The sequence below is a fragment of the Simochromis diagramma genome, unplaced genomic scaffold (genome assembly GCF_900408965.1).
Source record: "Simochromis diagramma unplaced genomic scaffold, fSimDia1.1 OVJJ01000334.1, whole genome shotgun sequence".
Taxonomy (NCBI): domain Eukaryota; kingdom Metazoa; phylum Chordata; class Actinopteri; order Cichliformes; family Cichlidae; genus Simochromis; species Simochromis diagramma.
This window is the reverse complement of record NW_024386764.1, coordinates 862396-889813: the sequence shown is the minus strand read 5'-3', so window position 1 is coordinate 889813 and position 27418 is coordinate 862396. Positions and strand designations below refer to the sequence as shown.

The window sequence follows — 27418 nt, the reverse complement described above, 5'->3', positions numbered from 1 at the left end:
ACATCAGGTAAAAAGATCATTCTTTGCTTTTACATCCAATCAGCCTAAACAGCAAAGAGAAGTTAAAAACGCCATGAAGGAGTTCGTGTCTTAGGAGGTTAAATTTGGCACCAAAGACCGTGACCATCTTCTAAACCATACCACAATGATTTCAGCTCTTCTTGCTTTCCTCTCGATATAAAGTTTTAATGCGCTTTAGACAAGCGGCTCTCAAAGCATTAATGTCCAAGTGTTAACCCAAGGGGCCAATATATGACTGAGGGCCACACAGGAAAAATGCTGCATATATGATGTGTCATGTAGCTTTCATTAGTAATAATTGGTCTTTTCCTGCGATATCACACTCTTACATGAAGTAGAAGGAGGAACTGCACAGCCCACGCTGTGTCCGTATTCTCTCCAAGGACTGCATAAGGGTTCAACTTTGTATGATTTCTAGCTTCCTGATGCAGTTAGTGTTCAGTATAAGTGGCTTCAGTGAGTCCCACCTCTGGGTCTGCTCTAGCTCCACAGCCACCGTCTTGTCCTGGCTCCACTGCTGCTTTACATTCTCCGTCTTGTGTCTGCGGCGCGCTGCTCGGCCCTCCTCGCCTTTCTCCTGCACAATGTCGTCTGTCGTCTTGGGGCTCCCGAGCTCGGCCGAGTCTGGCTTACTCTGATGGAGGGAAAGAAACATGCTTACTTTCATACGTCTGTGACGACACGTCTGATCTGTCGAAACTAGACGAACAGTCAATAAGCACTGGGAACTGTGCAAAAAAGGAACGATTGTTTTTTAAGTGATCACAAAATGCTGACGTAGAAAGCCAGTAACTGACCAGTATGTCCCAGAAGCTGCGGCGAGTGCTTTTGCCAGTAGGCGTGGTGGACTCGGGTGTGCTACTTCCTGTCGTGGGGGCGCCTCCTACAGCTTGGATTAAGCTGATCGGAGATGGACTGGTTTTAAAAACCCTTGAGCCACTGCGCTGCCTGGGGCTGTCCTTCACTTCTCTCGCCTCAGCCAAAGGAATCAGCAGCCCTGAAGAACATTTCACAATCAAACTTCAATTAAAGTCTTAAACATTTCCCAAGGATGGCTGCAGTGAGATCCTCCATGCTGTTCTGCTTTCTGCCACCGGGTGTCACGAACGCCCGCATCCAAATATCCCACACGCTTCTAGATTATTCGTTTAGTCTGTTAGGCAAATAAGCCTGATAATAGAGTGCTTTCATGACCAATTACATGAGGGTCAAACATAACATGGGAGGGAGCTTTACTACATTCAAACAGGAAAAGGAAATCAGTCTGTCATACCAACGTGTTAAAACTTTACCACAAAGGCCCTGCAGCTTCAGTATGTGCTGCTGCGTCTCCTCCATGTCATCCTCTGATGTTGGGTTAACCAAAAGCAGATTACATGCTTGTGGAGTATCTGACAAATTCCAAAGTGTGGGGTAATCTGGAGTCCTTTGTGACCCATCGGTCTAAGTCTGCTTGTGCTGATATTATCAGCTCAGAGGACAACTTGCCAATTTTCACCATCACCATCATTAAACCTCTGATCTGTGTCATGATATCAGTGTGGAAGGCCACAAACAGATGAAGCAGCATGAATATTGGATTAATCCGGCCAAACGGGCCATTATGCAGCAGCAGGTAAACCATCTCACTGAATATGTACAAAGGCCCACAGTACACTCCATGTTGGTAACAGAAACAGAAAATCTGTCAGCAAACAGAATTCTTCACCTCGCTCTGAGGACGGCATTGATAATGTAGGCTCAGCTAAATTTGTGGCTTTGTAGTTAAAAGGTTAGCAGGACGTCCCTTTGATACCAGAGAGCAGTCCTGGAGGGACAGCTGCATCCATTTTTGAGACCTACTCAAACACCATTTGGGTTGTGTAATTATCCGCTGAGTTGTACCAGCTCAAGATTCAAGCATTAAACTAAAAAACTGAAAAAACAAATGATGGGGAAAAAGAAAAAAACCTCATGGCATAGTCGCCTACTACTCCGAAAGACACTCGCGTTTAGGAACAGGACTGTCTGCAGGTCAAGAAAGCACAAATATAGAGTACACCTACACCTGCTGTAGCACCGCTGCTTCTCTGTCACCATCTTACAATGCTGTGATTGCAGCCAGCCCCCAACTCTGTGAACGCCACTCATGGCCACTGATCAATGGTCATGACAGTTCAATGATAATGAAACTGACCTCACGACACACTGTTAGTCAGTGGTGCTACTTTCAGTCATTACGTGAATGTACTGACTATAAGTCTGTGGAAACCTGAAGGATGAGAAGGCGACGTCCAGATGAACAGAATCAACCTTCTGGTTCATCTGCTTGTAGTTTTGTCTTGCAGTGAAAGTTTGTTATTTGATTTGCTAAAGACAAAAACATTGTAACAACATGAAACTGCTGCTGACTACAGCTTTCATGTATCACCGTGCACCGCACAGCAACAATGTGTCAAAATCATTTTAGAAAAATAAACCTCTTTGGCTATTTTGGCTGCATTTGCTTATGTGACCGTTTCAGACCCATTATTAAACTTTTAGGACGTAGACAGAGCCAATTATCTCTGCTGCTACTCGAACATAAGCCATGACATCAGTGTTTTTGTTGACACAGTGTCAGAAGTGTGGTGAATGATATTACGCTGTAAAGCATTGTTTTTATTGGACTGCTTGGTACAATCTGATTGCAAATAGGTGCAGACACAACAGACCCAGCATACAGATGCAGTAATGAGCTCACCTTTTGCCTCTTCTTTCTGAGCTTTCGTTGCTGGGCAGAGGACCCCGACACAAAGAGGGTTTGGCAATACTCTCAGCTCCATGACAACATCACACAGTGCGTGGCGCAGTGCCCCCTGCAGTTTGTCACTCAGCTGTAAGGGGCTAATGTTGCCTTGCTCCCAGATGTCGAAGCGGACATACAGCTGTGGTTCTGTTAGAAGCAAAACAGACAAATAAGTGAAAAAAGGGAAAAAAGCAATAAAAAGGAACACCTTGTTGACTCACACCACAACACACACAGAGCCAGAAAGATATCTGACATCAATCTGTGATATTTTGTTGAGCATAACATCTCATGGATGGATGGATGGAGGGGTGGATGGATGGATGGATGGATGGATGGATGGAGGGGTGGGTGGGTGGGTGGAGTGATGGACGGATGGATGGGTGGGTGGATGATGGATGCATGGATGGATGGACGGACGGACGGATGGATGGATGGGTGGGTGGGTGCATGGATGGATGGGTGGATGGACGGATGGATGGATGGACGGGTGGACGGATGGATGGACGGACGGACGGACGGGTGGATGGATGCATGGATGGATGGACGCGTGGATGGATGGGTGGATGGACGCATGGATGGATGGGTGGATGGACGCATGGATGGATGGGTGGATGGACGGATGGACAGGTGGATGGACGGATGGACAGGTGGGTGGATGGATGGATGGATGGATGGATGGACGGGTGGGTGGAGTGGAGTGGAGTGATGGACGGATGGATGGGTGGGTGGATGATGGATGCATGGATGGATGGATGGACGGACGGACGGGTGGGTGGGTGGAGTGATGGATGGATGGGTGGGTGGATGGATGCATGGATGGATGGACGGACGGATGGATGGATGGATGGATGGATGGACGGACGGACGGGTGGGTGGGTGCATGGATGGATGGATGGATGGACGGACGGATGGATGGATGGGTGGATGGATGGATGGGTGGGTGGGTGCATGGATGGATGGATGGATGGATGGGTGGACGGATGGACGGACGGATGGATGGATGGGTGGGTGGGTGGAGTGATGGATGGATGGGTGGGTGGATGGATGCATGGATGGATGGACGGACGGACGGATGGATGGGTGGGTGGAGTGATGGATGCATGGATGGGTGGGTGGGTGGCAAAATGAAACTGAGACATTATTATTTTCCCTTTAAGGGCCACAGCCTCATGGCAGCATTTAATGCTGTCATCAGCGGACGTTGTGTTACAAGTATGTAAAACAACTGATAATGAGGCTGCTCTTAATGCCTGTGCTGTGTGTCCTTTAGCTTAACCCCTGTATCAAAGGTGTCTGTATCCACTGTGATATCACCCACTGGTTTGCAAAGCCTAAGACTGAGCCCTTTCATTGGCTTGGCCTCATGTCACCCATGCATGAAAAGCACAGGGCAGGTCTGACTGTGACACTGAGGGATCATCAACCACAGGACAGGCCTGCCATAAAGCATACTTTTCTTTCTAAAGGTTAATCAGGTCCAATATATTCAATATAAACATTTTTAATAGATCCTAAAATAATCAGAAAGTATTTACTGAGGTCATCGAGTTAGCCAGCAACAAGGTTGTTTTCCTATTCATTTCTAATCATGTGCAGTCGGACTTTTTATCCCCCAGTTCTGCATTGGCTTCAACTGTAGCTGAAGCCAATGCAGAACTGGCTTCAGTAAAATTCAGCAGCTGTAGGATGTAAATGGTGAATGGACCGGTTCTTATACGGCACTCTCTACTCTATTGAAGCCCTCAAAGCACTCTATACATCATTCACCCATTCACATTCATTTATTCAAGCACTGTCCATCTAACATTCACACACATTCATACTCTGATATCAAAGAGCATTTTGGGGTTATTGTTAGTAAACTGTAAATTTATTACATCCAGGGATCGAACCATCAACCTTTCAATGAGTGGATGAGCTGCTCTGCTGCAGAGAAGTCATAACAACAAACACCTTTGTTGTTAAGTGAAATCAAATGTTACGGCCAATAAAAAGGAAGCACTGCAGACACCGGCTGTCCCATCGTTCATGCTTTTTGATATGTGATCACCTGTGATGTGGACAAACATCCAAAACTATGAGTTTTCCTCCAGCACACAGTTTCGGGGTCTCATAATGATACCAAAATAACAAAAGAAAACCTTTTTAGTCACTATCCAGATATCTAAATACTTCATTTACATGCACAAGCTACTTATACGGAGAGACTTCAGTTTGAAATGGTAACACCTGCATCTCATGCATGAGGTGTTTACTGGAGTGACAAAACTGTAAAGCCTGTTCAGATGTTTTGCGTAGACACCAAGTCCCTCGTCTCTCAGTAATTTCCACGAGGCTTCTGTCATTTTAAATCTTAGGGGTTCCTACACAGAAAGGGTTGCTCCTTATAATCCAGGTAGAGATAAAAGCACCAACACTTAAGCTTTCAGAAGTAATCAGCACACGTTTCTTAGAGATGTGGTCTTAATATCAGGTCAGCTGTGGCACCATGTCGGACTCAGATAAGGGCCATTAATCATCTGCACCATGGTGTCATTTCTCTCACAAGGATCATGATTAAACTGTCTGTGATATATCGATGTTAAAAACAGCTCATGGTACTGCACAGTTTAAATTACATTGCATTAACGGTTAGCTAACACATCCCTCTCTGTCACTTCTACACATCTATTCAACCTAATTGCAGAAGGTGATGAAGAATAAAAAGCACCTGCTCAGAGGGACGGTGGCCCGTTATGTTCAGATGCTTGTTAGGGACACATCATATGAACTCGGTAGCCTCTGTTCACTGCTTCACACACTCACACTTCATATTTCAGCAGAATTCACTGAACATGTCATGAAACTATATAGAAACCATGTAATGTGAAGGTTATACTACACAGTTCAACCTACAGCACTGACGATGACTATTTTTAATGCCTAAAACAGCTTGGTTATTATTTCCCCCATATTTCACCAATCCCAGCAACAGAGTGTGACTAACGCTTTATATAACAACAAGCCCCAAATATGAGATTTCGTTTTGATTTATGGCCGTGTGCTGCAGTGTCACACTGACAAATTTAGCTTCCGTAAGTGGCTCCGTAATAGACTCGTATTCATTAACCGCCAGATTTACTTGTTCCGATTTAGGGGCATTTCATATTTGGACACTAAATTTAACGGCTGGACTGTTAACCCCAGCACAGTTTGATGTTTATGTTTGCAATTAATCCATTTTAAAATGAGTGGCGTTTACATGCCTCCTGGGACGTGCTGTAACCTTGTTACATAAACAAATCCAGCAGTGAAACGATTCTCCAGAGGGTGAAGAATAATGTGAAAACCAATGAGCCCAGTCTCTGCTGGAAACATTAGTTTGGCATTGTAAAAGTGGGCTGCACTGATTTTCACATGCTAAATTCAAGTCGTGCTTAATCTACGCAGACTATGAAAACATCTGGAGACCAGGTCATTACCTCAGTCTGGGCTTGGACATCTGGACCTCATTGCTACCTAATATTAAAATATGCTCTGGAGCAGATGAAGAGAAAGATCACCCAGATCTCAAGATCTCAAGCTGCATCAACATAAACTCAGCACACCTTTAAGAGAGTTGTGCATTGCTACAAACCTCTCATGACCTCCTTTAATAATGTCAGACTGAAAGAGGCCTCTAGTCTACTTCCTGCACATCAAAGTGGCTCCCTGTCAATATCAAGCTTCACCTGAGATACAAATTTGTTTACAGTCTGCAGCTCTGATTGGCTGCTGGGTTTTCAATAAAATATCAGCAAAGCTCAGATAACACAGACGCTTATTGAACTGTAGAAATACAAAGGCCTGTGATCACGAGTCACTGTGTGTGGACAGCTTCTGCAAAGACACGGTTCAGGTTCACCAGAAAGGCAGCTTCACAATATGGAGATTTTTAGAACTGCAGCAAATGAAAAATAAAAGTGCAGCTATGACAGTGACAGATGCATCAGCTGTTTACAGGCTGCATCAGCTGTTTACAGGCTGCATCAGCTGTTTACAGGCTGCATCAGCTGTTTACAGGCTGCATCAGCTGTTTACAGGCTGCATCAGCTGTTTACAGGCTGCAAATCTGCAGCTTGTGAGTCGTCACGTACATGCGCGGCTGCAGGTTACATTCAACAGATACTTTACATCACTGAAAGTTTCAAAAAGGAGCAAAGTAACTGAATATTTATACATTTCTTTTCCCTCTCTCCTCGGGGCATTTCACTCAGTGGTCAATTTAAGCTTTTATAGGAGCAATAAAATTCATTTCTGAGGAACACAAGCAGGCATTTTTCCATTTTCATTGTAAATCAGTTCGTCTTCCTCAGAGGCCAAACCAGCACTGTTGTGTTGATGAATTCTTGTTTCCAGCATCTCTTCAATAAAGCTTATTTATGGACCCACCGAGCACCAAACACCACTCACAGCCTGTTTCCTGCTGCACGAATCTTGTCGACCTGTCATCAACATTGCTGCTAATATTTTTATTAAAATGGCAAATTCTTTCCTTCTGATAAACACGTGTTTCCTTTGTTCTGCTGTGACTAAAATATCGATACAACATTTACAAATGACTGCGATTTCTTTTTGATTACCTGAGCCGCTAATGATGGACTCCACTTTGACGACAGCGGTCAGCTCATTAAAGTGATCCGGGTGCAGGGGGACGGAGCAGTTCTCGGACTTCTGCAGGGCGGCACCGCCCTGAGCTGGAACTTGAAGGGGCCGACCGTGGGCATCGACAAAGGAGAGGGCGATGCAGGCGATACCTGAAAGAGCAGGGAACGTGTTCAAACGACCAACTTCAAATCACCAAAGTCTGGGTCGCTCATTAGTTTTCAATTCATAGTCTCCTCATTTCATGTTTATTTGAAATTTCCCAGCAACTTTGAGGTTTTCAGGCCTCGTTATCGATCATCTCATACTTCCTGACGCATCACAGTTGTGCACAAGCTTCATCAGAAGTATAGCTGCCACCACATGTCTGAGGATGTTATACTAGTTATCAAAGAAAGCTCCTGAGCTAACACACAGCTACATAACCACCACGTATGTACACTGTATAAATTCATCAAAGTACTGGGAGTGAGCTGAACCCATACAAGCTGATACTCCCTGAGAAATACTGTGAAGCTTAAGGAAGGATGAGTGAGGGCATCCACGGCTGCGTTCTTTCTACCGCGGTGTTTAGTAAATGAAAACTTACACAATCACATGTAGCAGTAATTATTCCAAGGCAGTAAGAAGAAACCAAACTCACATGTGTTGTTAGATCAAGCAGGTTATTCAACTATTGGCCCGTTTTTGTCTGTGAGCGTGTTTCAGTGTTAGTGGCCTATGTTGGGTCAACACGAGGGTCAAAGTCAACAAAGACGACAACAAAGCTCACGCTACTAAACTAAGACGGCAACAACTGAAACCCTCGCGCAGCAGTACAGGTACCAGCCGAGCTGTCACTGCGAATCTCCAACTAAGTTCCTGCAAGCTACTCTGCAGCCCTACCTCCACCCTCCACCTCCGCCTTATTTAATATCATGTCTGCTGCCACCTGTGCCCGCTCGGTTCTGTACTGGGAGATACTGGACCCTGCTCAGAGAAATAGGAAAGTCCCCGTGGGCGAGATGACTCTTATTTTTTAAACAATTTAAATTGTTAATTTTACTGCTTATCAAAGTGAATCTGCATCTCATATTTGACTATTTATTGCAATGTGCATGCAGCCGAGCATGCTGCATTAGCCAGTTACTGATATAAGCTTCCTGTAACTGGCTCTTCATGATGGTGAGCGAACGATCAAGCTGGGAAATGAGGCCTGTGTGTCTAATGGGCAGCCACAGAGTGACTTCAGGCTCCATTCTCAGGGCACATGGCCGTCCTCTGCACAGTCTATCAACACTGACACTGGTTGGTGAGTTTGACACAACAAATAAAAACAAAATCATAAAATGCTCCCCAGGACGAGACAAAAGTAAAATCCCATAAACCCATATTTCCTTCACAGCAGAACACAGAAAACATCTACATATTTACACTGAATTTGTTTTCTTCTAATTTAACAGCAGAAGTTCACCAGTGTGCAAAAAAACTGCAAAATGTTGTGCAACAAATTTAGAATAATGTTTTTCAAAAGAATAAAAATGGGCTGCATCATGCAATAATGAAGCTCAATGTGAACACGAGGCAGAAAGCTGATCCAAAAGACAGACTGAGGCCAAGTGGAAAAATGCTGTGAGGTCAAACAAATCCAAATTTGAAATTCTTTATGTGCAACATGCACACTGGATCCTCTGGCCTGCAGAGGAGAAAGACCACTGGGCGTGTTTTCAGCGCCCAGATGAAAGCCTGCTGCTGGTGCTACGGGAGTGCATCAGTGCCCAGGGATCAGGCGCCATTAAAGGGCACAGTTACAGACCGTGTTTAGAGCAGCGTACGCTGCCTTACATATGACACTTCTTCAGGGAAGGGCTTGCACATTTCAACATGATAATGTTAAACCCCACACTGCATCTATTATATAGTAGCATAGCTTCATAATACAAAAGTCTGAACTGGCCCACAGTGAAATTAAATGAAAGGGACGACAGAAACACAGGACTGTCGAGCATCTAGAATCCTCCATCAGACATTCCTCCCACAAAAATCCAGCAACCAGCGTCCTCAGACATTTACGGGAACTATACATGTGTTTAACTAAAGCGGTCCTGACTGACTAACAGTTTTATAAAAGCTGGGAAGCTTAATGAGCATGACCCTGTTACAACTTTTTCATTTCTCAACATTTTAAAATGGTTTTTTTGTTCTGTTGTGGAAAAAAATGGTTTATGAAATTTGCAAATCGTTTCATTTCTGTTTACATTTTACACAGTGTCATACTTAAAGTGTATGTTCTTATATTTCAGGTGCATTTCATTGTGGTTGTGTTGAACTCTTACTAATGTCCGTAAGCAGAAGAGACCCTGGGAACACCGCATTTCATGCACCCTGCAAGTCCATGCCAAATCTTAAGCCAACTAAAAGATGGATGCAGCTAACAATAATAATAATAACAACAACAACAACGATGTATATGCTGATGGAAGCCTAACAAAGGCCGAACACACTGTTAGGGCACTACAAAGAAAATAAATAAAAGGCCACGAGCAGCAGCAGCAGCGCAGGCTTCAGTCGACACAACCAGCAGGAGTGAAACGGGCAGGTACCTTTAAACTGAGAAGGTGGGAAGAGATGCTGAACCAGCTCCAACATGGTACCTGGGTCAACATTAAAAAGACCCAGAGAACAGAGAGTATTAGGGATGCAAAACCAATAACATTTTATTTTTATCCAATTTAACACCAGGAAACTCCAAGAGGGGGTGGCAGTTGTTGGGCACCACACTAGTAAAGCCGACCCACTGGCGGGATTTTGCTTGCAGTAATATTTGCAAGCAAAACATGATTAGCCAGCTAGCTGCAACTTCACTGTCTGGTGATGTTTCGGTGATAAACTCATTTATACATAGCCAGATCAGCCCAGGGAGTCATCCAGCCTTATTTTCAGTATCTGGCTTCATGAGACAGTTTTGCTGTGTTTGTAGGCACACTAGCATTAGCCAACATTAGCTTAAAGAAAGAGGGTTGCGAGTCAGATTTGATCCACCAAACCAAAACAGCCTGCCATGTTGTTTAATGCCCAACCCAGCAGCCAGCTGTCTAACCACAGCTTGCTTATGTCATTACCAATAAAACTCGTTGCTTTGTTGTGTTTATGTGGAGTTTGTGCTGGTTACTGTATTTCTAAGCTACCATTAACTATTGTTGCTTAGTCCTGATGCTGGGAGCAAAACAGTCTCCTGGGTGCTTAAAAACAGGGGAGCTACATGTTTTTAGGTTCATGGAGATGCTTCTCATCCAAGAGGCTTCTGCAGTTCTAAAACTGTTACCAAGCCACAGGTATCGATCCCCTGGTGGGGCTGACCCCTTGTACGGGGGCCGGATGTTCGTACACCTACTGTTAATAATATACACATGAGCCACGGTGTGATAGAAGATCAGCATCACTGGGGCCAAAGTGTGAAGACATCGCCCCATTTCCACCCTCATGTGAGCTGTCGAGGTCAACTCGGGCCAGGAGTGAGCGTGGGGTTTAAAGAGGATCTGGAGGCTGCATTGTAGGTGCCTCATAGCTGACAGTTGAACTGAATAAGCCTCTTGGATGAGAGGCAGAAGCTTTTCACAAACCTACTGAAGTCCAGCTGCCGTCTTTTTAAGCACTTAAGAGGACTGAGAACCGACAAAGACATGAGCAAAGGAGAGGCACTCAGGCACGACACTCGGGAGTGGGAATTGTGTGGATTTGAGAAAATCCAAGAGCTTCTCTTGGAGGCAACCAACAGAGTCATTTGTGGGTATAGTTTAGTTTTTAAAGTATTGACACAAGCACCTGTTTAAACTGCAGTTTAAATATATATATGAATAAGTTTAATCTAATGTATGTTTAAAGCCCTGCTCAGTGTGACCTCTCACAGACATTTGAACTTCAACTTCATTTACATTTCATTACAGGTAAACTCAGTGTGTTGAACACATATGAAAAAGCATAAAGAGCTGTGCAGTTGACAGCTCCGTGTCAGCTGAGCCCTACACACCTTACTAGAGACATACAGTCCTTCATCTGATACTTTTAGGGAGCAGTGGCAGGTTGGATGTTACTGATGATCTTTGGCCAGAGTGCATTAAGAATATATATTGTAGTTCTATAAATGCTAGACATAGTCTGAGCCAATTTAAGGTATTTTTTTTCTCCCACTAAAGTGGAAAAAATATACAAGAACGTTTCAGCCCTCTGTCTTAAGTGTTCAAGTGGTCGAGGAACTTTACCTCACCGTTTCTTTCAATGCCAAAAACTAACTTTCTTGGAATCATCTGTTTGATTTTCTGACCAAAGCCTTTGGCAGGAAGGTCCCATGTTCCCCTTTGCAGCATTGTTCGGGGTGTCTGAACCAGGATGGGCAAGGGACAAGGCAGAGACGCAGGTTGTGTCAATGACCACACTTGTGGCAAGAAAGCTGCAAGTCTGATAAACCTCCTACCTACGAAATGTGGTTGAGAGAATTTGGAAATGTACTCCACCTGGAGAAAATCAGGTTTACCTTGTCTAACCGAGAGAGAGTGTTTTATAAGATTTGGCAACCAGTCGTTAGCCTGATGGATACACTTAAGTGAAATGTGCTCTGTCTCAACATTTATGTGTGCTGTATTACCACCTTGTTGACTTGCCATCCACCTTCTATTGTGTTCTTTTGAAGGTGATTGTTGTATACTGCTCAATTATAAAATCAATAAAAATATATTGAAAAAAAGAAGAAGCTGTGCAGGCTTTCACTGCACTGAGAGGTGAAATAAAACAAAGCAACAGCACCTGTGAAGTCTAAGCCTGTGTGAAGAAAAAGGTTTTCAGTTTGTTTGTAACTGAGCAGGTTGGCAGGCAGCTTGTTTCCAAGAACAGGACTCAGCACGCGAGTTTTACTGCTGCGTCAAACCTACGTCGTAAATTACACCCCAACCAAAACCCTACTTAACCCCACGCTGCAACCTCCCACGTAACCTGACGTGCACTTCCTGAGAAATGTAACCACAAATCGGTCGATGCAAACCCAAAATGACCTGACTGGAAGTTAGTCGGTTTATTCCCTCATTTCCCACAGACGTCTAAATGAAGCTTTACTTCTAATTCTGGGAACAATAAAAATGAATAACACTCTTATCTTATAAAAAGGTCTTTATAAGATGCTTGCTGACATAATTTACATGTTAACAGGACTTCTTAATAAGGTATTATTGTTGATTTAGAAGCAGTATAAAGGCAGAGTTAGTTGTTAAACACAATAAATAAATAAGAAAGTATCATCACTATTAGAATCTATTTAGAGTCTTAATGGGTCTATAACATGTAATAAACCCTTGTGTGATATCTGATGCCACATTTGCATATTATTAACAGCTAGTGTGTGTTAATAAGCGCTTTATAAGGATGTTATATATTAACAAGTGTTGATAAGGCCCGTGACATTTAAGTGCAAATAAAATCTGAAGCTACAACAGGAGCTGTTACCTCACAGCTAGTTTGGAAGCCGATCCTTTAGTCAGCTGGGATTCAGACGATAAACGACTGAGCAGCAAAGAGTCATCAGAGAACATTTCATTAATTAGCAGTCAGGCAACACAGGTGAGAGTCAGGGTATCTCTCACTTTGCAACTTTTTGAGCTGTCTGACACTCGGGAGTTATTTCACACAGCGAGTGGGGGCTTGGATATCATCATATAACTTGAGGACCTCGTTCCACAGCTGCTAAGACTAATGAGATTCAGTCAGAGCTTTCCTGCATAGCAATTAAAAAGTAGTTAGACGGCAAGTGGAGCGAATGTAGGAGCGAGGGACAAACTCTTCACATCAGCCTTGATGTTTAGATTCGACAGGCGCGCAGAGGTCAGTTTGAAAGAGACTCGAGGAGGCCATCTCCAGAGCTCCACTGCTCTGCAGCTGGAAGCAGCGCTGTGTCTGTTCACTGGAAAGTTACTTGGTACCAAAACAAAGCAAATAAATCTTGGCTTTTTTATTTTTAAAGAAGCTGATATGCCAGGAGAAGTTGTTGCTGATCTTGGTTTGATACTGATCCAATATTTGGTGCAAAACTCTACAAAACCAAAAACTACACCTGATGTAAATTTGGCCACTTTCCCCTTCCAGGCCGTCTGCTTGCCCACCTCTGGGCCACTTCCATCACAGCTAATACTTTTACATCGGGCCACAAAAGTCCTCGTGCAGACAGCAAACAGCAACTTCTGTTTCATATCAACCTGTCTGCATATTAGATCATCACCTGTGAGGAGTCTGCTGCCTGCAGTAAAAATGTCCAGCAAGCACTGCCTGTGCTCGTTATTGGTGAAGTCTGAGATGGTTTAAAACCAAAGTGCCCAAAGCAAATGAAACACCCTTCCTGCGAGCTCAATGGCTGGCAGAGGTTAAAAATACAAGTAAATTCCATTTGATGTGCTTTTGCTTTTTAATACTTGCAACCAAAGGTCTGATTATATACAATATCTTTGTTATTGGTTAATACAGGAAGTGTACTTTGGGCGGCACAATGATTCTACAAATGAAAATGAAGCAGTGTAATTAACAGCCAAACGTTGAGTTGTATTGACAATGGCAGGGAACGTGTCACAGAAACAGTAATTATACATAAGCGCTTCAATTCAGTAAACTCATCATTTACATTGATAATTAGCTGCCCTTTGGTTGGAGAGTTATACATTCGCTTTCTCGCAGTGAACTAGCTAACCTTTCAGTTACAAAGCAGCAGCACTCCCCTTTAACTGGCTTCAAATGCCAGTAGATGACATTAGCATATTGATAAACAAGAAAGTATTGCAATGTGAAATGGAACTGATCAGTTCTGCAGGAGAAAGCATGAAGGCAAAGTGGAAAAACTTTGCAGAACTTCAGCTCGATTTGAATGAAGGAGCACAGCTAAATGAGGCACCGTTGACATGAAGCAAACCAATTTCTACACAAGTGTGAAATTACATTCATGAGTGCATAAACCACACTGTACAAGCTGCTAGCTCAAGGCAGCCGGCTGTTAAATAGCACTTGTTTGTGCAGCTCACAACAATCCACATAATGAGCAGGACAGCTGAGAAGCTTTCCTGCAACAGGCAGGTCACCGCTGGTTAAAGAGCAAGTTAGGCTCCCAGCTTAATGCATGTGCGCACGCACGCATGTGCGCACGCACGCACACACGCGCGCACACACACGCACACACACACACACACACACACACACACACACACACACACACAAAAGTTTCAGGTGCATGTTAAGGAGAAGGAAAAGAGAGCTGCCTCAGGAAAACAAATGTGCTGATTCTCATCACAGAAATTAAGAGTGTGCAGCAAAGGGAGGAAGACTGTGATGGTCTCTGTTATGCCAGACAGGGACAGGGAAATGTCTCCTGAATTTAATGTGGGAGTTATAAATAGGACAAAAAACAGAGAATGTCAGCGAATTTGACGATATCACACTGACTCCACATCTGCAGCTTAACAAAGGAAACGGAGCCAAAAGCTGAGGTTACAGCAAAGTTTCCAAGTCATTATTTGTTCACAGTAAACAAGGAGAACTTGTCAGTGCTGTAAAGCAGTTTATGAAAATGGATCCATCTAGAAGAGGTTTAAACAGGCCGTTTTCTGCTTCCTCTCACATATATGTGGTCACGGCAGTGGATGCCCACTTAAGGCCTAAGGTTTCGAATAATGAGGACAGAGGATTGAAAGGTCACCCTGTGAGCCGAAGCTCAGGCTTCACATTGTTTTCAACACTTTTCAGTTTCATACTGCTTTTTCTACTCTGAGCGTCCACAAGTGCAAACATGCAACGTGCAGGCATCTGAGGTAGGAAGCTGTGTACACGCCCACCTGCAGTTCAAAGCTTCTTGTTTTGAGGGACAGCCAATCAGAAGAAAAGGTGGCCCGCACCTTCAGTTAGACACAAAACCTTTTTTACTTTAGTGGACGAAACCAACTCTAACCTTGTGTCACAGGTTCCACCAAACCCCGTACCAGGACAGAGACGTGTCACGTAATGCCAAAGGTGACGCACTGCACTGAAGGTCTGCTTAAAAACTGAGAAACGTATCAGCCCACAGCTGGGTTCAGCTTTCAGCTGGGAGAAGCTACGTGTCTGAACATTAATGGGGCCATAATGCTGTCTGATCAGAGAATAAAGGTTTTTAAACCTTATTTTGAGGCAAAGCTGCAACATTTCTTGTCTCCGTGACAAATGAAACTGAGTCTATGCTTCTCCTCTTTTTTGTTCAGGCGCTCAGTCTCACATCACCTGACATCCTTTTGGTGTTGCCGAGATGGCTGCCAGGTGCTGAGACTTAGTCCTGGCTACCAGGAATGAACATCAGCAGTGCTCAGTAAGTATACAGACTCCAGGTACTTACAGGTTTCCAGCAGGTGCAACCAGCACCACAGCAGCAATAACCTACATGTAGACTCCTGCATCACTATCAGAGAGACGGGCTGTGGCAAACAGCCTCAATAAGAGACACCGCCGGCTCTGGTCATGTGTCAAAGCTGGATTTTCCTGAACACAGTAGTGCAGCCCACCTGGATAAGGTTAGGCTATCGGTATTCACAGGTGACAGGTTTGAGGTTACTGTGCTGTTGCCTGTCTTTGTAGGATTACCTTCCCCTCAAACACACAGTAACTGAGGCCTGGTGGCACTGACGTGCTGGGCTGGGAGAATGTGATTACCTTTGCCTCCCGTCCCCTGGCCTCCGGGCTTATTGTAGAGGTAGATATCACCGTCAGCCGTGTCACTGCTCAAATGAAAGTAGTGCTGCAGACAGAACAGGAGAGCAAATCAGTCCCTGGAAGCTCAAACCACACAAGTCAGCATTTATTTCATACACCACAATGAGACTTGTCAAAATGATTTTAGTGTCTGCCTCAGTTGTGCAGAGCCTCCCATATCTAGGATTTATTCATTTTTAATCCCGATCACTTTAAACAGTGCTGTTTGTAGTGCACTCGCATGTCAGCCTGTCATCTATCAATGCAGGCAGGCGTTCCTCAGTTTGCAGGGAGCACGGACTTATTTTTTACAAGTCAACAAATCTTTCAAAGTATTTGGAGGACACAAAAAAGTCTGTTTACTCTGGTGTTTAATCAAGCAGCAGTAGTTTCTTGGATTATGTTAAACTGTCAGAAACGATCTCATGGTGAGTGATTAGAGAGCTGCTGAATGAGTAACCACACAATCTGCTGAGTTTTCTCTTTTCTTAAAAACAAAACAAATCCTGTAAATTAAACACACAGTGTGGAGATAAGACCTGAACAGGTACACGCTACAGGAAGCTGGGTTACACCGATCAGATGCTCAGGTAACCAGTAACAGTGCCTGCTTCTTATTCTTACTGGGAGGCAGCTGGTGTCCTGCAGTGGACCAGTGGACACTTGTTTATCACTCGTGTATCTTTATGTGTTGTGAGCCTGTTTAGCTGCTTCCTTGGACACGTGTCTCTTATGGAATACATTTTTAATCTCAGTGGGATTTACCAGTAAAATAAAGGCTAATCTATTCAAACAGAACGATCTTAGTAGACATGCTAGGACATATTTACATTACCCTTTTATTTTATCAAAGCAGGTTTCTTTCACTAGAATGTCTGGTGGTCCCTTCCTATTCTTCATGTCTATGGTTCACGTCACAGCCTCCTCGAGGCCCACAGGGATAAACTGCAGAGCTTTTCAGGCAACTTCCAGAACTTCAAACCTGACTTTAGTTCCTGACAGTTCCTTCAAGTTTTCTGTGTTGCCTCCAAATTCCTGTGAACTGTCTTTAACCTGCACATCCACAGCAATGTGTTGGGGTCCCTTTTAATTATCTGAGAACTAACACTGTTTGCTGTGGGGGGTAACTAGACTAATGGCCCATACAAGAGCATTCAAGTAGTTTATTCATCTGTAACTTGATACCAAATATTAACATAATAATCTATTTTACACACAGTCTATAATTATTAGTAAAGAAAACACTGTAATAAGTCAGAATGTTCAATAAGCCTAAAGAACCAATAAACAGAGATACAAACAAGCAGACAGAGTGAACGATAAAGTAACAACAAGCTTTCTGATCCGACTGCTGCTGCTTTTTTCACGCCATCAGACTTTATTGTAACAATGTCACAGTGTTGCCTGAACTCAGCCTTTCATTTGGGGTGTAAACAGTTATTCAAAGTGACAGAACTGCCAAGAGCCAGAACTACAAAGACGATCACTTCCACAGCCGACACTTTGACGTGTCAGAGGACTCGCGTTTTAATGAAGGCTCAACTCCACTTAAAGGATGTTCTGTTTTTGTGCATACTGGTGCACCGTCACAGCTCACATAGAAATGTAATGACAGGCAGCCATCATTAAAGGTCTTTTGTAATTACTCTCCACCACAGGCTGGCGTTTTATCACAGAGTGTCACTGTGGTTGAAAACCTTCTTTCTGCTCACCTGACTAACACCATGCTGATTCCAGGTATTATTAAAGATTTAAAGACTAATATTAAACTGAACGCATGAGGGGAAATGTTGGGTTGTACCTTGAAGTGATGTGCTGTGTTCATGTCCGTGTACTTGGGCACGTGCAGGAAGATGAGGAGGTTCTGTTTGAGGTAGTGAGCCACAGCGGACAGCCAGGGCAGACAGTACTGGGGGAGGCTGAAGGTCATCACCTCAGTGGCTGGAGATCCTGACGGCTGGATGAACTGACCAGACAACATTTGGTGAAGGCTTTTATCTGAAGCAATTTTCAGTAGTCTGAGTGCAAACAAGTGCTTTCTGCTTTCCCCAGGGTGGATACAACCCAGACGCAGGACACAGTTTACTCATTTCACTATACAAGTCGCTGCACACAGAACTACAGAAGAACACCACACACACAGAAACACAAAAGCAATGTTCCCCTAAAAAGTGAAAATCATAACAATGTACCTCCACATCAGCTGGCGTCAGCTTGCAGTTCCTGACAAGCATGACAGTGATGATGTCCAAGGTGGTTTCATCCAGGCGCTTACGCAGCACCTTCACCAGCTCGTCTGTGATCTCTGGACCTGAACGAACGGTGATAAAAGAGCCCTGTGTCACCCTCACACACCTCTTCTGCCAGTGCATTAGAAACGGGACGGAAAGTTAGCGATTAAAGTCTTCAGAGGATCGAGTGCATGAGGCAAACTGCTCCCCTGTGACAAAGTCAAATAATCCAAAGGTTCTGCTTACAAAGGGACCGTCCAAGTGGTTTAAGACTGTCCTTGTTTGTGAAGTTCAGAAACTTTTAAGGTGTGCGAGATGTTTAGAAAGTCTCCAGCTATGTGATATTGATCTCTAATAACATGCCAACGTCACGTCTATAGCCCGATGTTTTTGTGTTCACCATCCTGTGATGGAAGCACATGACTGCACCACCCTGCAGACACTGGTTCTGCCACAGGATGGTTGTCTCACTAATATTGTATGAACCTAGAAACCCAGTATAAAGTAAGGATAAAGCACCTTGCTTGGATCTGGCTGTATAGAAACAAATGAGAAAAGAAAGAAGAAATCGAAAACAAGGGGAAAAAATATCAGTCTTTACTTAAAGATGCTAAGATGGGCCCGTTGCTGATGTGAGCGAGACGCCTTGGATCGATGGGGAGTGGACTGCCTGTGGTGCCAAGGGCAAAACCAAAGTATGGGGAAGCAGCTTTCACATATAATGCAGCATAAAAAACATGATAGTTTCAGGAACGTCTCGAAAACGAATTTTCAAATCCAGACGGAAACATTTTTATTCTTGTTTGCTTCTGCTGAGCATTTCAAGGGAACCTCGTCTTTGTTTCTCAAAGACATATTTATACTTTCCAAGGTGAATGTTGATATTGAACATGGCCTTGGTTTCAAATAACAAGGTCAGGTTATCCACAATCAATCCCTGTGGTTGCTCTAAACACAGAGACATTTTTTCTACTTTCGGCTCTGTATGATGTCACAGAGAGGGGACATTCCTAATATGGTCATCTCTGGCGCACAGCTTAAACATACGCTAACCTCAATATTGGAAACCATTACCATGATACTACTGTGGCACTCTATATAAGAAAAAACATGTAAAGGAGTAATGTTGGGTCTGCTTTAATAAAGCAGCTCTTCTGCTGACAAAAGAAAACTAATCACACAAACACATGGAGGAGACTTTAATACAGTCATCCAGTGATACTGCAGAATAAAGATAATTTCAGACTACGATGAGTGGAAGAAGCAGAGGAGGATTTTAATGAGTTATGCTTTGAGAAACCATGAAGTGAGGCCAGCGTGTCTGCCTGAGACAGATTCCCAGTGCAACAGCCCCATCAACATGTCCGCAGGAGGAACAGCACCGGGCAGCAGAAACTCTTCACACCCAAACGTCTCGACTTTCTATTTTTAACATGAGTTAGCTGAAGGAAGACGTGTTTAAAGCGCACACACACACACACTTAGTGGGATTATTCACAGTGTGATGAAACTAAGGTGCACACAGTAGTTGGGTTTGTGTTGTGTGCAGGGCTGAAAAACATTTCTCTCTAAATTGAGTCCAATTTGGGAGTCACACCCCTCGACTACAGAACCCTTGTTCCCCAAAAGATGTGTAAACAAGGTAGGTGACAACTGCCTTCTCTGTCAGCGCCCCAAGTCACACTCAGTGAGAGAAGAGGAGCAGTGAAGGGTGTTAGCAAAACTGTCTGCAGGTTCCCACCCCTCACCACTGTGTGTGCAGCGGAGCAGCATCAGCCACCGGCTTGTTGCACTGAGGGGCGCCACACAGTGCTACAGGCCTTCATTTATGTTTACTGGTAAATGGACCTGAGCACTCAAAGACCTTTATAATGCTACGCAGCACTAAAAAGCCTCCTCAGAAACTGAGAACTGCTTTGTGCAAAATCTGCGCCTGACAATGGTCACAGATAACAGCGCATTACATCTTAGGCTGCAGGAAACATGAACATCTATAAAAAACATTTGACCCAACTATCCTTAAGAAATCAAAGTTCATATGTGGAAATGTTGCCACATGTATGTCAAAGCCCGTTATTAACACCAGGATAACCTAACTAACTGCTGCAGGTTAAGTTGTTGCTGCATTGCTGCCATTAATTGAAACAATGCATCAATGCAGTCACCGTGTTTTTCAGTAGCTTACTAATGCATGGACATCTACGGAGTTTGAGGGCTCTACACCACTCAAAACACTAGAAGCTGCCCTCCAGCAGACATGCCATTCACAAGATTGGCAGAACCCTCAAAGTCACTAAGATCTGAACACCAATGGCATCAATTTGAAGCTCCTACGTTGCCTCGTTCCCAGTTATTCACAAACTTAGATGCTCATGCTGCTGACCCCCCCACCCCCCACAGTGGGGTGACAACAATAACCCATCAGCCTTTTATGGCTGAGGTACGGAAGACAATTAGGGCCACTGGAAACAAAATCTGAGATTAAAGTCAGAATTCTGACTTTAATCTCAGAATTCTGGAAAAGAAGAAAAAAAAAAGACGTGCCCACTTTTTTTTCCAGTGGCCCTAATCCTCTTCCGTACTGAGGGGTAAAAATATGAACTTAATTCACAGAATTTTCAAGTTGTATTTATGACCAATGTTCCCACTAAGCTGCGCACGTGCGCAATTGTGCACTGCTGGCTCGGTCTCTGCGCACAGAAAAAAAAAAAACTAACCTGAATTGAAATTAACATTAAAACTTTAACGATTCTGTTTTGCAGTGTGAGTCAGTGACTGGCTGCTCCCGTATGGGATCAGAACGATGCCACCTTATCCCAAAGTCCACCCAATGATGCGATGCACATTCGTATATACGCAGCTAATCAACGTCGCTGACAGGCTATGACAGCGTCCTTATGTGTTTTAGCGAGCAAAGCGGCTGATGTGGAGTGAAGCCACGTTAATGACAACGTGTACAACCATTGGAGATGTGAGCAGGACCGACGGAACAACTGACGGACAAAGTGTGGACTTTATACCAGTTTTTAAACTGTGTTGATCGGCCACGTAAAACCAGAGTTATGATAAAATATCTGCAATGTTTGTTTTTCTTCCTGAATACTGTCGTTGTTTATATTTACTGCAGGAAGAAACGGTAAAAACAGCGTTTTATAAGGAAAACGCTCGAAAGCCTGTGAGCAAAAACAACGCCAAAAAACCCCGCCCTTTCCTATTGGTCGAAAAATGTACCATGTCGACCAATCAAAAAATGATATGGCAACAGTGGTATTTAGTTGTTTACGAAGGAGGAAGTTTTAGGAGTGACGCCGTGTTTGAGATGTAAGAGATTTGCGACGTTTAGCACAAATCTTGTGTAGTTAGTGTGTAGTTAGTGTGTAGTTAGTGTGTAGTTAGTGTGTAGTTAGTGTGTAGTGTAGTCAGTAGTTTTGTTGTGTGTGTCAGAACAATGAGGCGCCTGCTGAGTGTTACAGGTGTTACAGCAGGGATACATCTGCTGCTGTCAGGCCTGCAGGTATCAGGCTGTTGTTCTCCTTCATCTCATAGTGGACACAAATTATTTTTTGGAGCGGCACAAATAATTTGTGTGGCATCAGATTTGATGCAGAACAGCTGATTGTTCTGTAAATAGTTTGAAATGTTTATGTAAAAAAACGTCTTGGCTGCATTTTTAGGTAAACAGCTGCAAAAAACTTGTTTGCATAACTCAGTTACTTTTTTGAAGAAGTAACTATATCATTCATTGCCCAACATTGGTCATTATTTACTGTGTTTTACAGACAGAGTTACAGACTCTCTCCCAGACCACAGACTCATCATACAAGTCAGAGCTTTATAAATATATAAAAAGTTAAAGTTATTTTTACTTCCAATAGTGTTAACATGCTGCACAGGTCATCAACAAGATTTTTTTAAGTTTTCATTGTAAGTGGGCTGAAGCAGTTAATTAAAAGTCGTCTAACATAAACGCTGTAATTTGATTATTTTAATAAACTTGGATGCTGGCGTGACCACAGTGCACACGTCTGCTGTTGCTCAAGGGACACTCGGGGAGTTTGTGCGTTCGCTCGGACACATGAAACATTAGAGGGAACATTGTTTATGACACAGGGTATGTGGTGTACCCTTATGTTATCTTATGTTTACAACATAGTTGCATAAAATATATATATTTAGAAATACCATTACAAATGCATCCTTACGTTCTGCTTAAAGATGAGGAGGTTCGACCTGAACCAACATGACAAAGTGTCCTTTGGGCCTTTTGGCAAGATACTAAACCCCAAATTGCTCCTGATGCAACCATCAGAGTGTGATGGGTGTGTGCACGCATCAGGTAAAAAGCACCTAAAGTGGACAAAATAAAGCACCGAGTGTTTGTGTGTGTGTGTCTTGTTGTAAGGAAGTGCTTTCAGTTCTCAGCAAAGACGAAAAATATAAAAAAGAGAAAATAGAAATACCGTCCGTTTACCATTTCACGAGTCTGGATGCAGCATCTGTGTTTATAGTGTGAGAAGCAGCAATCTGCAGGTCAGGCTTTAAGTCACCAATTTGTAATTTAATTGGTGTAAAAGCTGAATTGGCTTTGACATCAGCTGCTTTGATTCTGTGGTTTGCTTTTCCCCTCATTCTTTTCAAGTAATGGTTATTTAAATATTGTCCCACTAAAACCAGTGCAGGGAGTTGTGTTCACCATCAGGAGGTGATTGTGTTTCAGTGCTTTAGTCTTTAAGACAAACATGAAGATGAGCAGATTAAGCTGCTACATTATTCTACAGGAGGTGATATTGTGCTGGGCTTTCTTCTTCACAAATATTAAAATGAAATGTTTGACAATGAACCACAAAGGCTGCAGCAAAGGACACTATTACTACTGCAGGCAGCCTTTGAACCATATGCATTCTCCATCACATGGATGATTTCTGACCTTATTTCTCAGCTACTCATAGTGACATCACTCCCAAACTGGCTTCATTATCGTGGCCAAATCAGAAAATCAAAGAAAAACAGAATTTGTTTGGCTTGCTAGCGAGGTAGAGCAATTTGTACATTACGATCAATACAGCACAATACTTTTCCTTCCTATAAAACAGCACATTAGTGGATAGAGCCTGTGATGTGAAGAACTGTACAGATTAAAAGTTTCACAGTTTCACTGATGTTTACGTTCATTGCCGCCTTTTTACTTTATTAACTCGTGTTGGTGGAGCTGCTCCAACTTTCCGAGCTGAGAGGGCGTTTCCGCCTGGGAAAATAATTCTGACTTCATTTGGAACGCACTATTACAACTTGGAAATGATTCTCAAGCCCTGATGTTTCCCAGTTCTCACCTGCACTCCCCACTCCATGCACCAGCAGCAGGATGTGCTTATCTACTTGTCCAACTGGCCGAGAGCCCTCCAAAGAAGACCTGGAGCCCTGAAAGACACATCAAAGATTTGGCAACAGTACTCTGATTTCAAACCTCAATGCAGATTACACCGGTATCCTTTAATTTGTGTGTGACAGAGCATCTCTGTGGGAGGTATATGTACATGGACTTGGCATCAAACGTGCTCATGCCTCCTGCCAATGTACCAAAACCCTCCCCCGTGCTTAATCTGGTAAACAGTGTGCATGTTCATATTTTGATAGACATCTGTTTTCTCTCTCTGCTTGTGCTAACAAATATTCAGTCCTTCATACTTCGCTTCACGTTGTCCTTTCTGCCCGTTCCATGGGCACAGGATCCTCTGGAAATATGCTGAGAGGAAGATGAGATTTACTTCTGCTGCTTAATGTGAGTGCTTTCCAAAACTGTCCATCAGCCGTTCCGTGAGTGAATCTGAGGGAACGCAGCTGAAAACGTCTTGCTTTCCTGCCTTATCGACTGCACCCAGTGACTGACAGGCTCGGGTATAATCTCCCTTTCAGAACATCAGATAAGGTGCACAGAACCACCGGACCTGGAATTACAGTCACTGAACTAAAACTTGCCTGAATTCTCTGACCTTTGACTACAGGAAACTTCCAGAAGACTTAAAATCCCCGTTTGATTAATCCAATTAAGCAGCAAACCTTCATGTACACACTGTTGTTTATTATCGGGAGGAAGTCCTTGAAGCATTTCACAGAAGAGGGGGAAATTAAAGGAAGATACTGGTCTCCACCAGTGCTACCCTTCAGCCTCCCAGTAGATACAACTATGGTATTAATTTCAAAAGCCTATCTCACCTTCTTCTCAACTGCATTTTGATAAAGCTCGACCCCTGACCACCGAGATTCAAACTCATCCGAGATTTTCAGTAGATGCACCTATGGTCCAGCTTTAGTGGTCTGACAAGTGAAACTTTTACTCTAAGACTCTAAGACTCTTAGTCTAAGAGTAGATCTTAGTCTGAAATCTTAGTCAGAGTAGATCTTAGTCTGAGAGTAGATTTTAGTCTAAGAGTAGATTTTAGTCTGAAATCTTAGTCTGAGAGTAGATCTTAGTCTGAGAGTAGATTTTAGTCTGAGAGTAGATTTTAGTCTGAGAGTAGATTTTAGTCTAAGAGTAGATCTTAGTCTGAAATCTTAGTCAGAGTAGATTTTAGTCTGAGAGTAGATTTTAGTCTGAGAGTAGATTTTAGTCTGAGAGTAGATCTTAGTCTGAAATCTTAGTCAGAGTAGATTTTAGACTAAAATCTACTCTGACTAAGATTTCAGACTAAGATCTTAGTCTGAGAGTAGATTTTAGTCTAAGATCTTAGTCTGAGAGTAGATTTTAGTCTAAGATCTTAGTCTGAGAGTAGATTTTAGTCTGAGAGTAGATCTTAGTCTAAGAGTAGATCTTAGTCTGAAATCTTAGTCAGAGTAGATTTTAGTCTAAGATCTTAGTCTGAGAGTAGATTTTAGTCTGAGAGTAGATTTTAGTCTGAGAGTAGATTTTAGTCTAAGAGTAGATCTTAGTCTGAAATCTTAGTCAGAGTAGATTTTAGTCTGAGAGTAAATCTTAATCTGAGAGTAGATCTTAGTCTGAGAGTATATTAATCCATGTCTGGGAAACTAAGCCTGTGGCCCTCAGAGAGAACAAATTCCAGCGAGATCATCTTAATGGCATAATTGCTGTTTTAACATAAGTCCACCAACCAACAGAAACACATCATAAAATGACACATTGATAAGATGAAAGGAATAGTGCTACAGATAAACTGTGAAAAATGGGATTCAAATCAAGCTGAACAGTCTCATACGTTTGATCCGTCCCAGCCTTCCCTGCCTGGCACATACTCTGCCTCTCTCCTTCTGCAGCTCAGGTTCATGCCTGTGGGCAGGTTTGGCACACCTGTGCTTTACCACCTCATCACCCTGCAGTATTTAAGGACCAGCTCATACACCGACTCTGCCAGAACGTTACAGTCGTCAAAGCAATTTAGGCTCAAATTATGCTCCCAGTCAATTATCGGAGATTTTCCTTGTTCAGTAAATTTTCCCCCCGTGTGGCCGCCAGCAAACTGTCAGCCTCATTTCTGGATCCTTGCCTCTCTTGATACTTACCTGTCTGCCCACTCTCCACCCATGCCTGCACCTCTCAAACCGACTAAGACTCTGTACAAAAACCTTATCCTCATCTTTGAGTTTTATATACACAAAAACTCTAAATGTTTCAGAATGTAGACGTTTGTGTGGAACCTGCATTTAACTTTGCCTATCCTGGCTTACATCATCACACAGTCCCCACATCTCACAGTGAAATGATCTGTTACTGGTTGCAGTCAGTGGTGAACAGACTTGGTCACTTACTACAGAGTCCTCGGACATCGAAGGCTCTTGACTCCTGGCGAGCCCGATGCAGCGAGGCACGTGGAGGTTCCCATCCATGTCGGAGTACTTCCCTGTTAGTGACGTTTCACAGAGTCTGGAAAGAGCACGAGGAGGTGCTTCTGTAAGTTGATGTTTTTCTGGATGAGCTGGTAATAATCATGTATTTAAGAAGAGAGAACCATCTCTGCCCGCACCATTACGACAAATGTCACACAATTTGTTGCTGCTTCTCAGTCTATTCTATCTGAAAATCACTCTCAGTGATGTTACAGAAATGCTGGATATCTGAAACACATTAGAGGTAAATTACAATACTTACTTTCTGCTTTGCCTGTGCAGAGAAACGTCGATGTGCTGCCACTTTGAGTGTAGATAACTGCTCTAATCACTCACGCTCCAATCAATACGTACGCTTGAATCCTCATCACAAATTCATGTCGGAGCAAAGATGCTGCTGAGGTGTAACATTACATACGTGTCGCCGCTGTTTTTATCGTCACTACATCACCTCAATAATCTATATAAATACACACATTCACACACAGACTGATTTACATGAAACTCCATATTCTGTTGTTTGTTTCCTGTTTTATTCTCAAACAAGGAATTTTAGCACTTTTCCTGCAGAACAACACACAATGAAACAGCTGATACGATCATCAGCTGATCACCTGTGTGCAGCAGCAGCACATGCTTCATGGTTTCCCACTGCACCACATCCAGAGACGTCCTGAATAATAACTGAAATGGAACCACTGTGACCGTCTCAGCTATTTTACCAGTGACAAACCCTTCAACTCAAAGACCGTCTGCCGCAGGTCCGTTCTAAGGAGAGCGATTGCTGAGGATGTGCGACTTAAATAAACAAAGAAACTAAATAGAAAAGATTCGATGCTAATGTTGGGATGACACACTGCTGGTTTGTAAAGAACAATGACTGCATGCCTGTCAGGACGATTTATAACATTTGACGACGGTTCTTATGCAAATAAAATATTTTCTTTTCCAAATACATCAAAAACCCACATTTCAATGCCGTGGACTCCACCTTATGAATCAAACAAACACGCACACAAAGTGTTGTGTTTAACTCCAGCAAATCTTTAGTTAAACACAACACAGTAAGTTAACTGACTGTGTTTCACTGTGAAGTGAACGGGGAACTGCGTCAGCAAGCATGAGAGGAAACGCTGGCTCCAGCCTCAGAGTGAACACTGCGATTTGGAAGCTCCTCCATCTGGCACAAACATCACAAAATTGTTTC

At 43.3% G+C, this 27418-nt stretch overlaps 1 protein-coding gene across 1 annotated transcript in view; it reads right to left on the bottom strand.

Annotated features, from left to right (window-relative positions):
* The window catches only part of szt2 (SZT2 subunit of KICSTOR complex), a 106800-nt gene that overhangs the window by 42808 nt on the left and 36574 nt on the right, over window positions 1–27418 (bottom strand). The window contains exons 46-55 of the mRNA XM_040029788.1: window positions 26134–26248; window positions 23703–23790; window positions 18334–18452; window positions 17943–18107; window positions 16103–16187; window positions 9997–10047; window positions 7393–7566; window positions 2744–2935; window positions 819–1018; window positions 489–655 (exon numbers count right to left, since the gene is read on the bottom strand). Of these exons, the coding sequence (XP_039885722.1) occupies window positions 489–655; window positions 819–1018; window positions 2744–2935; window positions 7393–7566; window positions 9997–10047; window positions 16103–16187; window positions 17943–18107; window positions 18334–18452; window positions 23703–23790; window positions 26134–26248 (1356 nt within the window). The remainder of the gene's footprint in view (window positions 1–488; window positions 656–818; window positions 1019–2743; window positions 2936–7392; window positions 7567–9996; window positions 10048–16102; window positions 16188–17942; window positions 18108–18333; window positions 18453–23702; window positions 23791–26133; window positions 26249–27418) is intronic.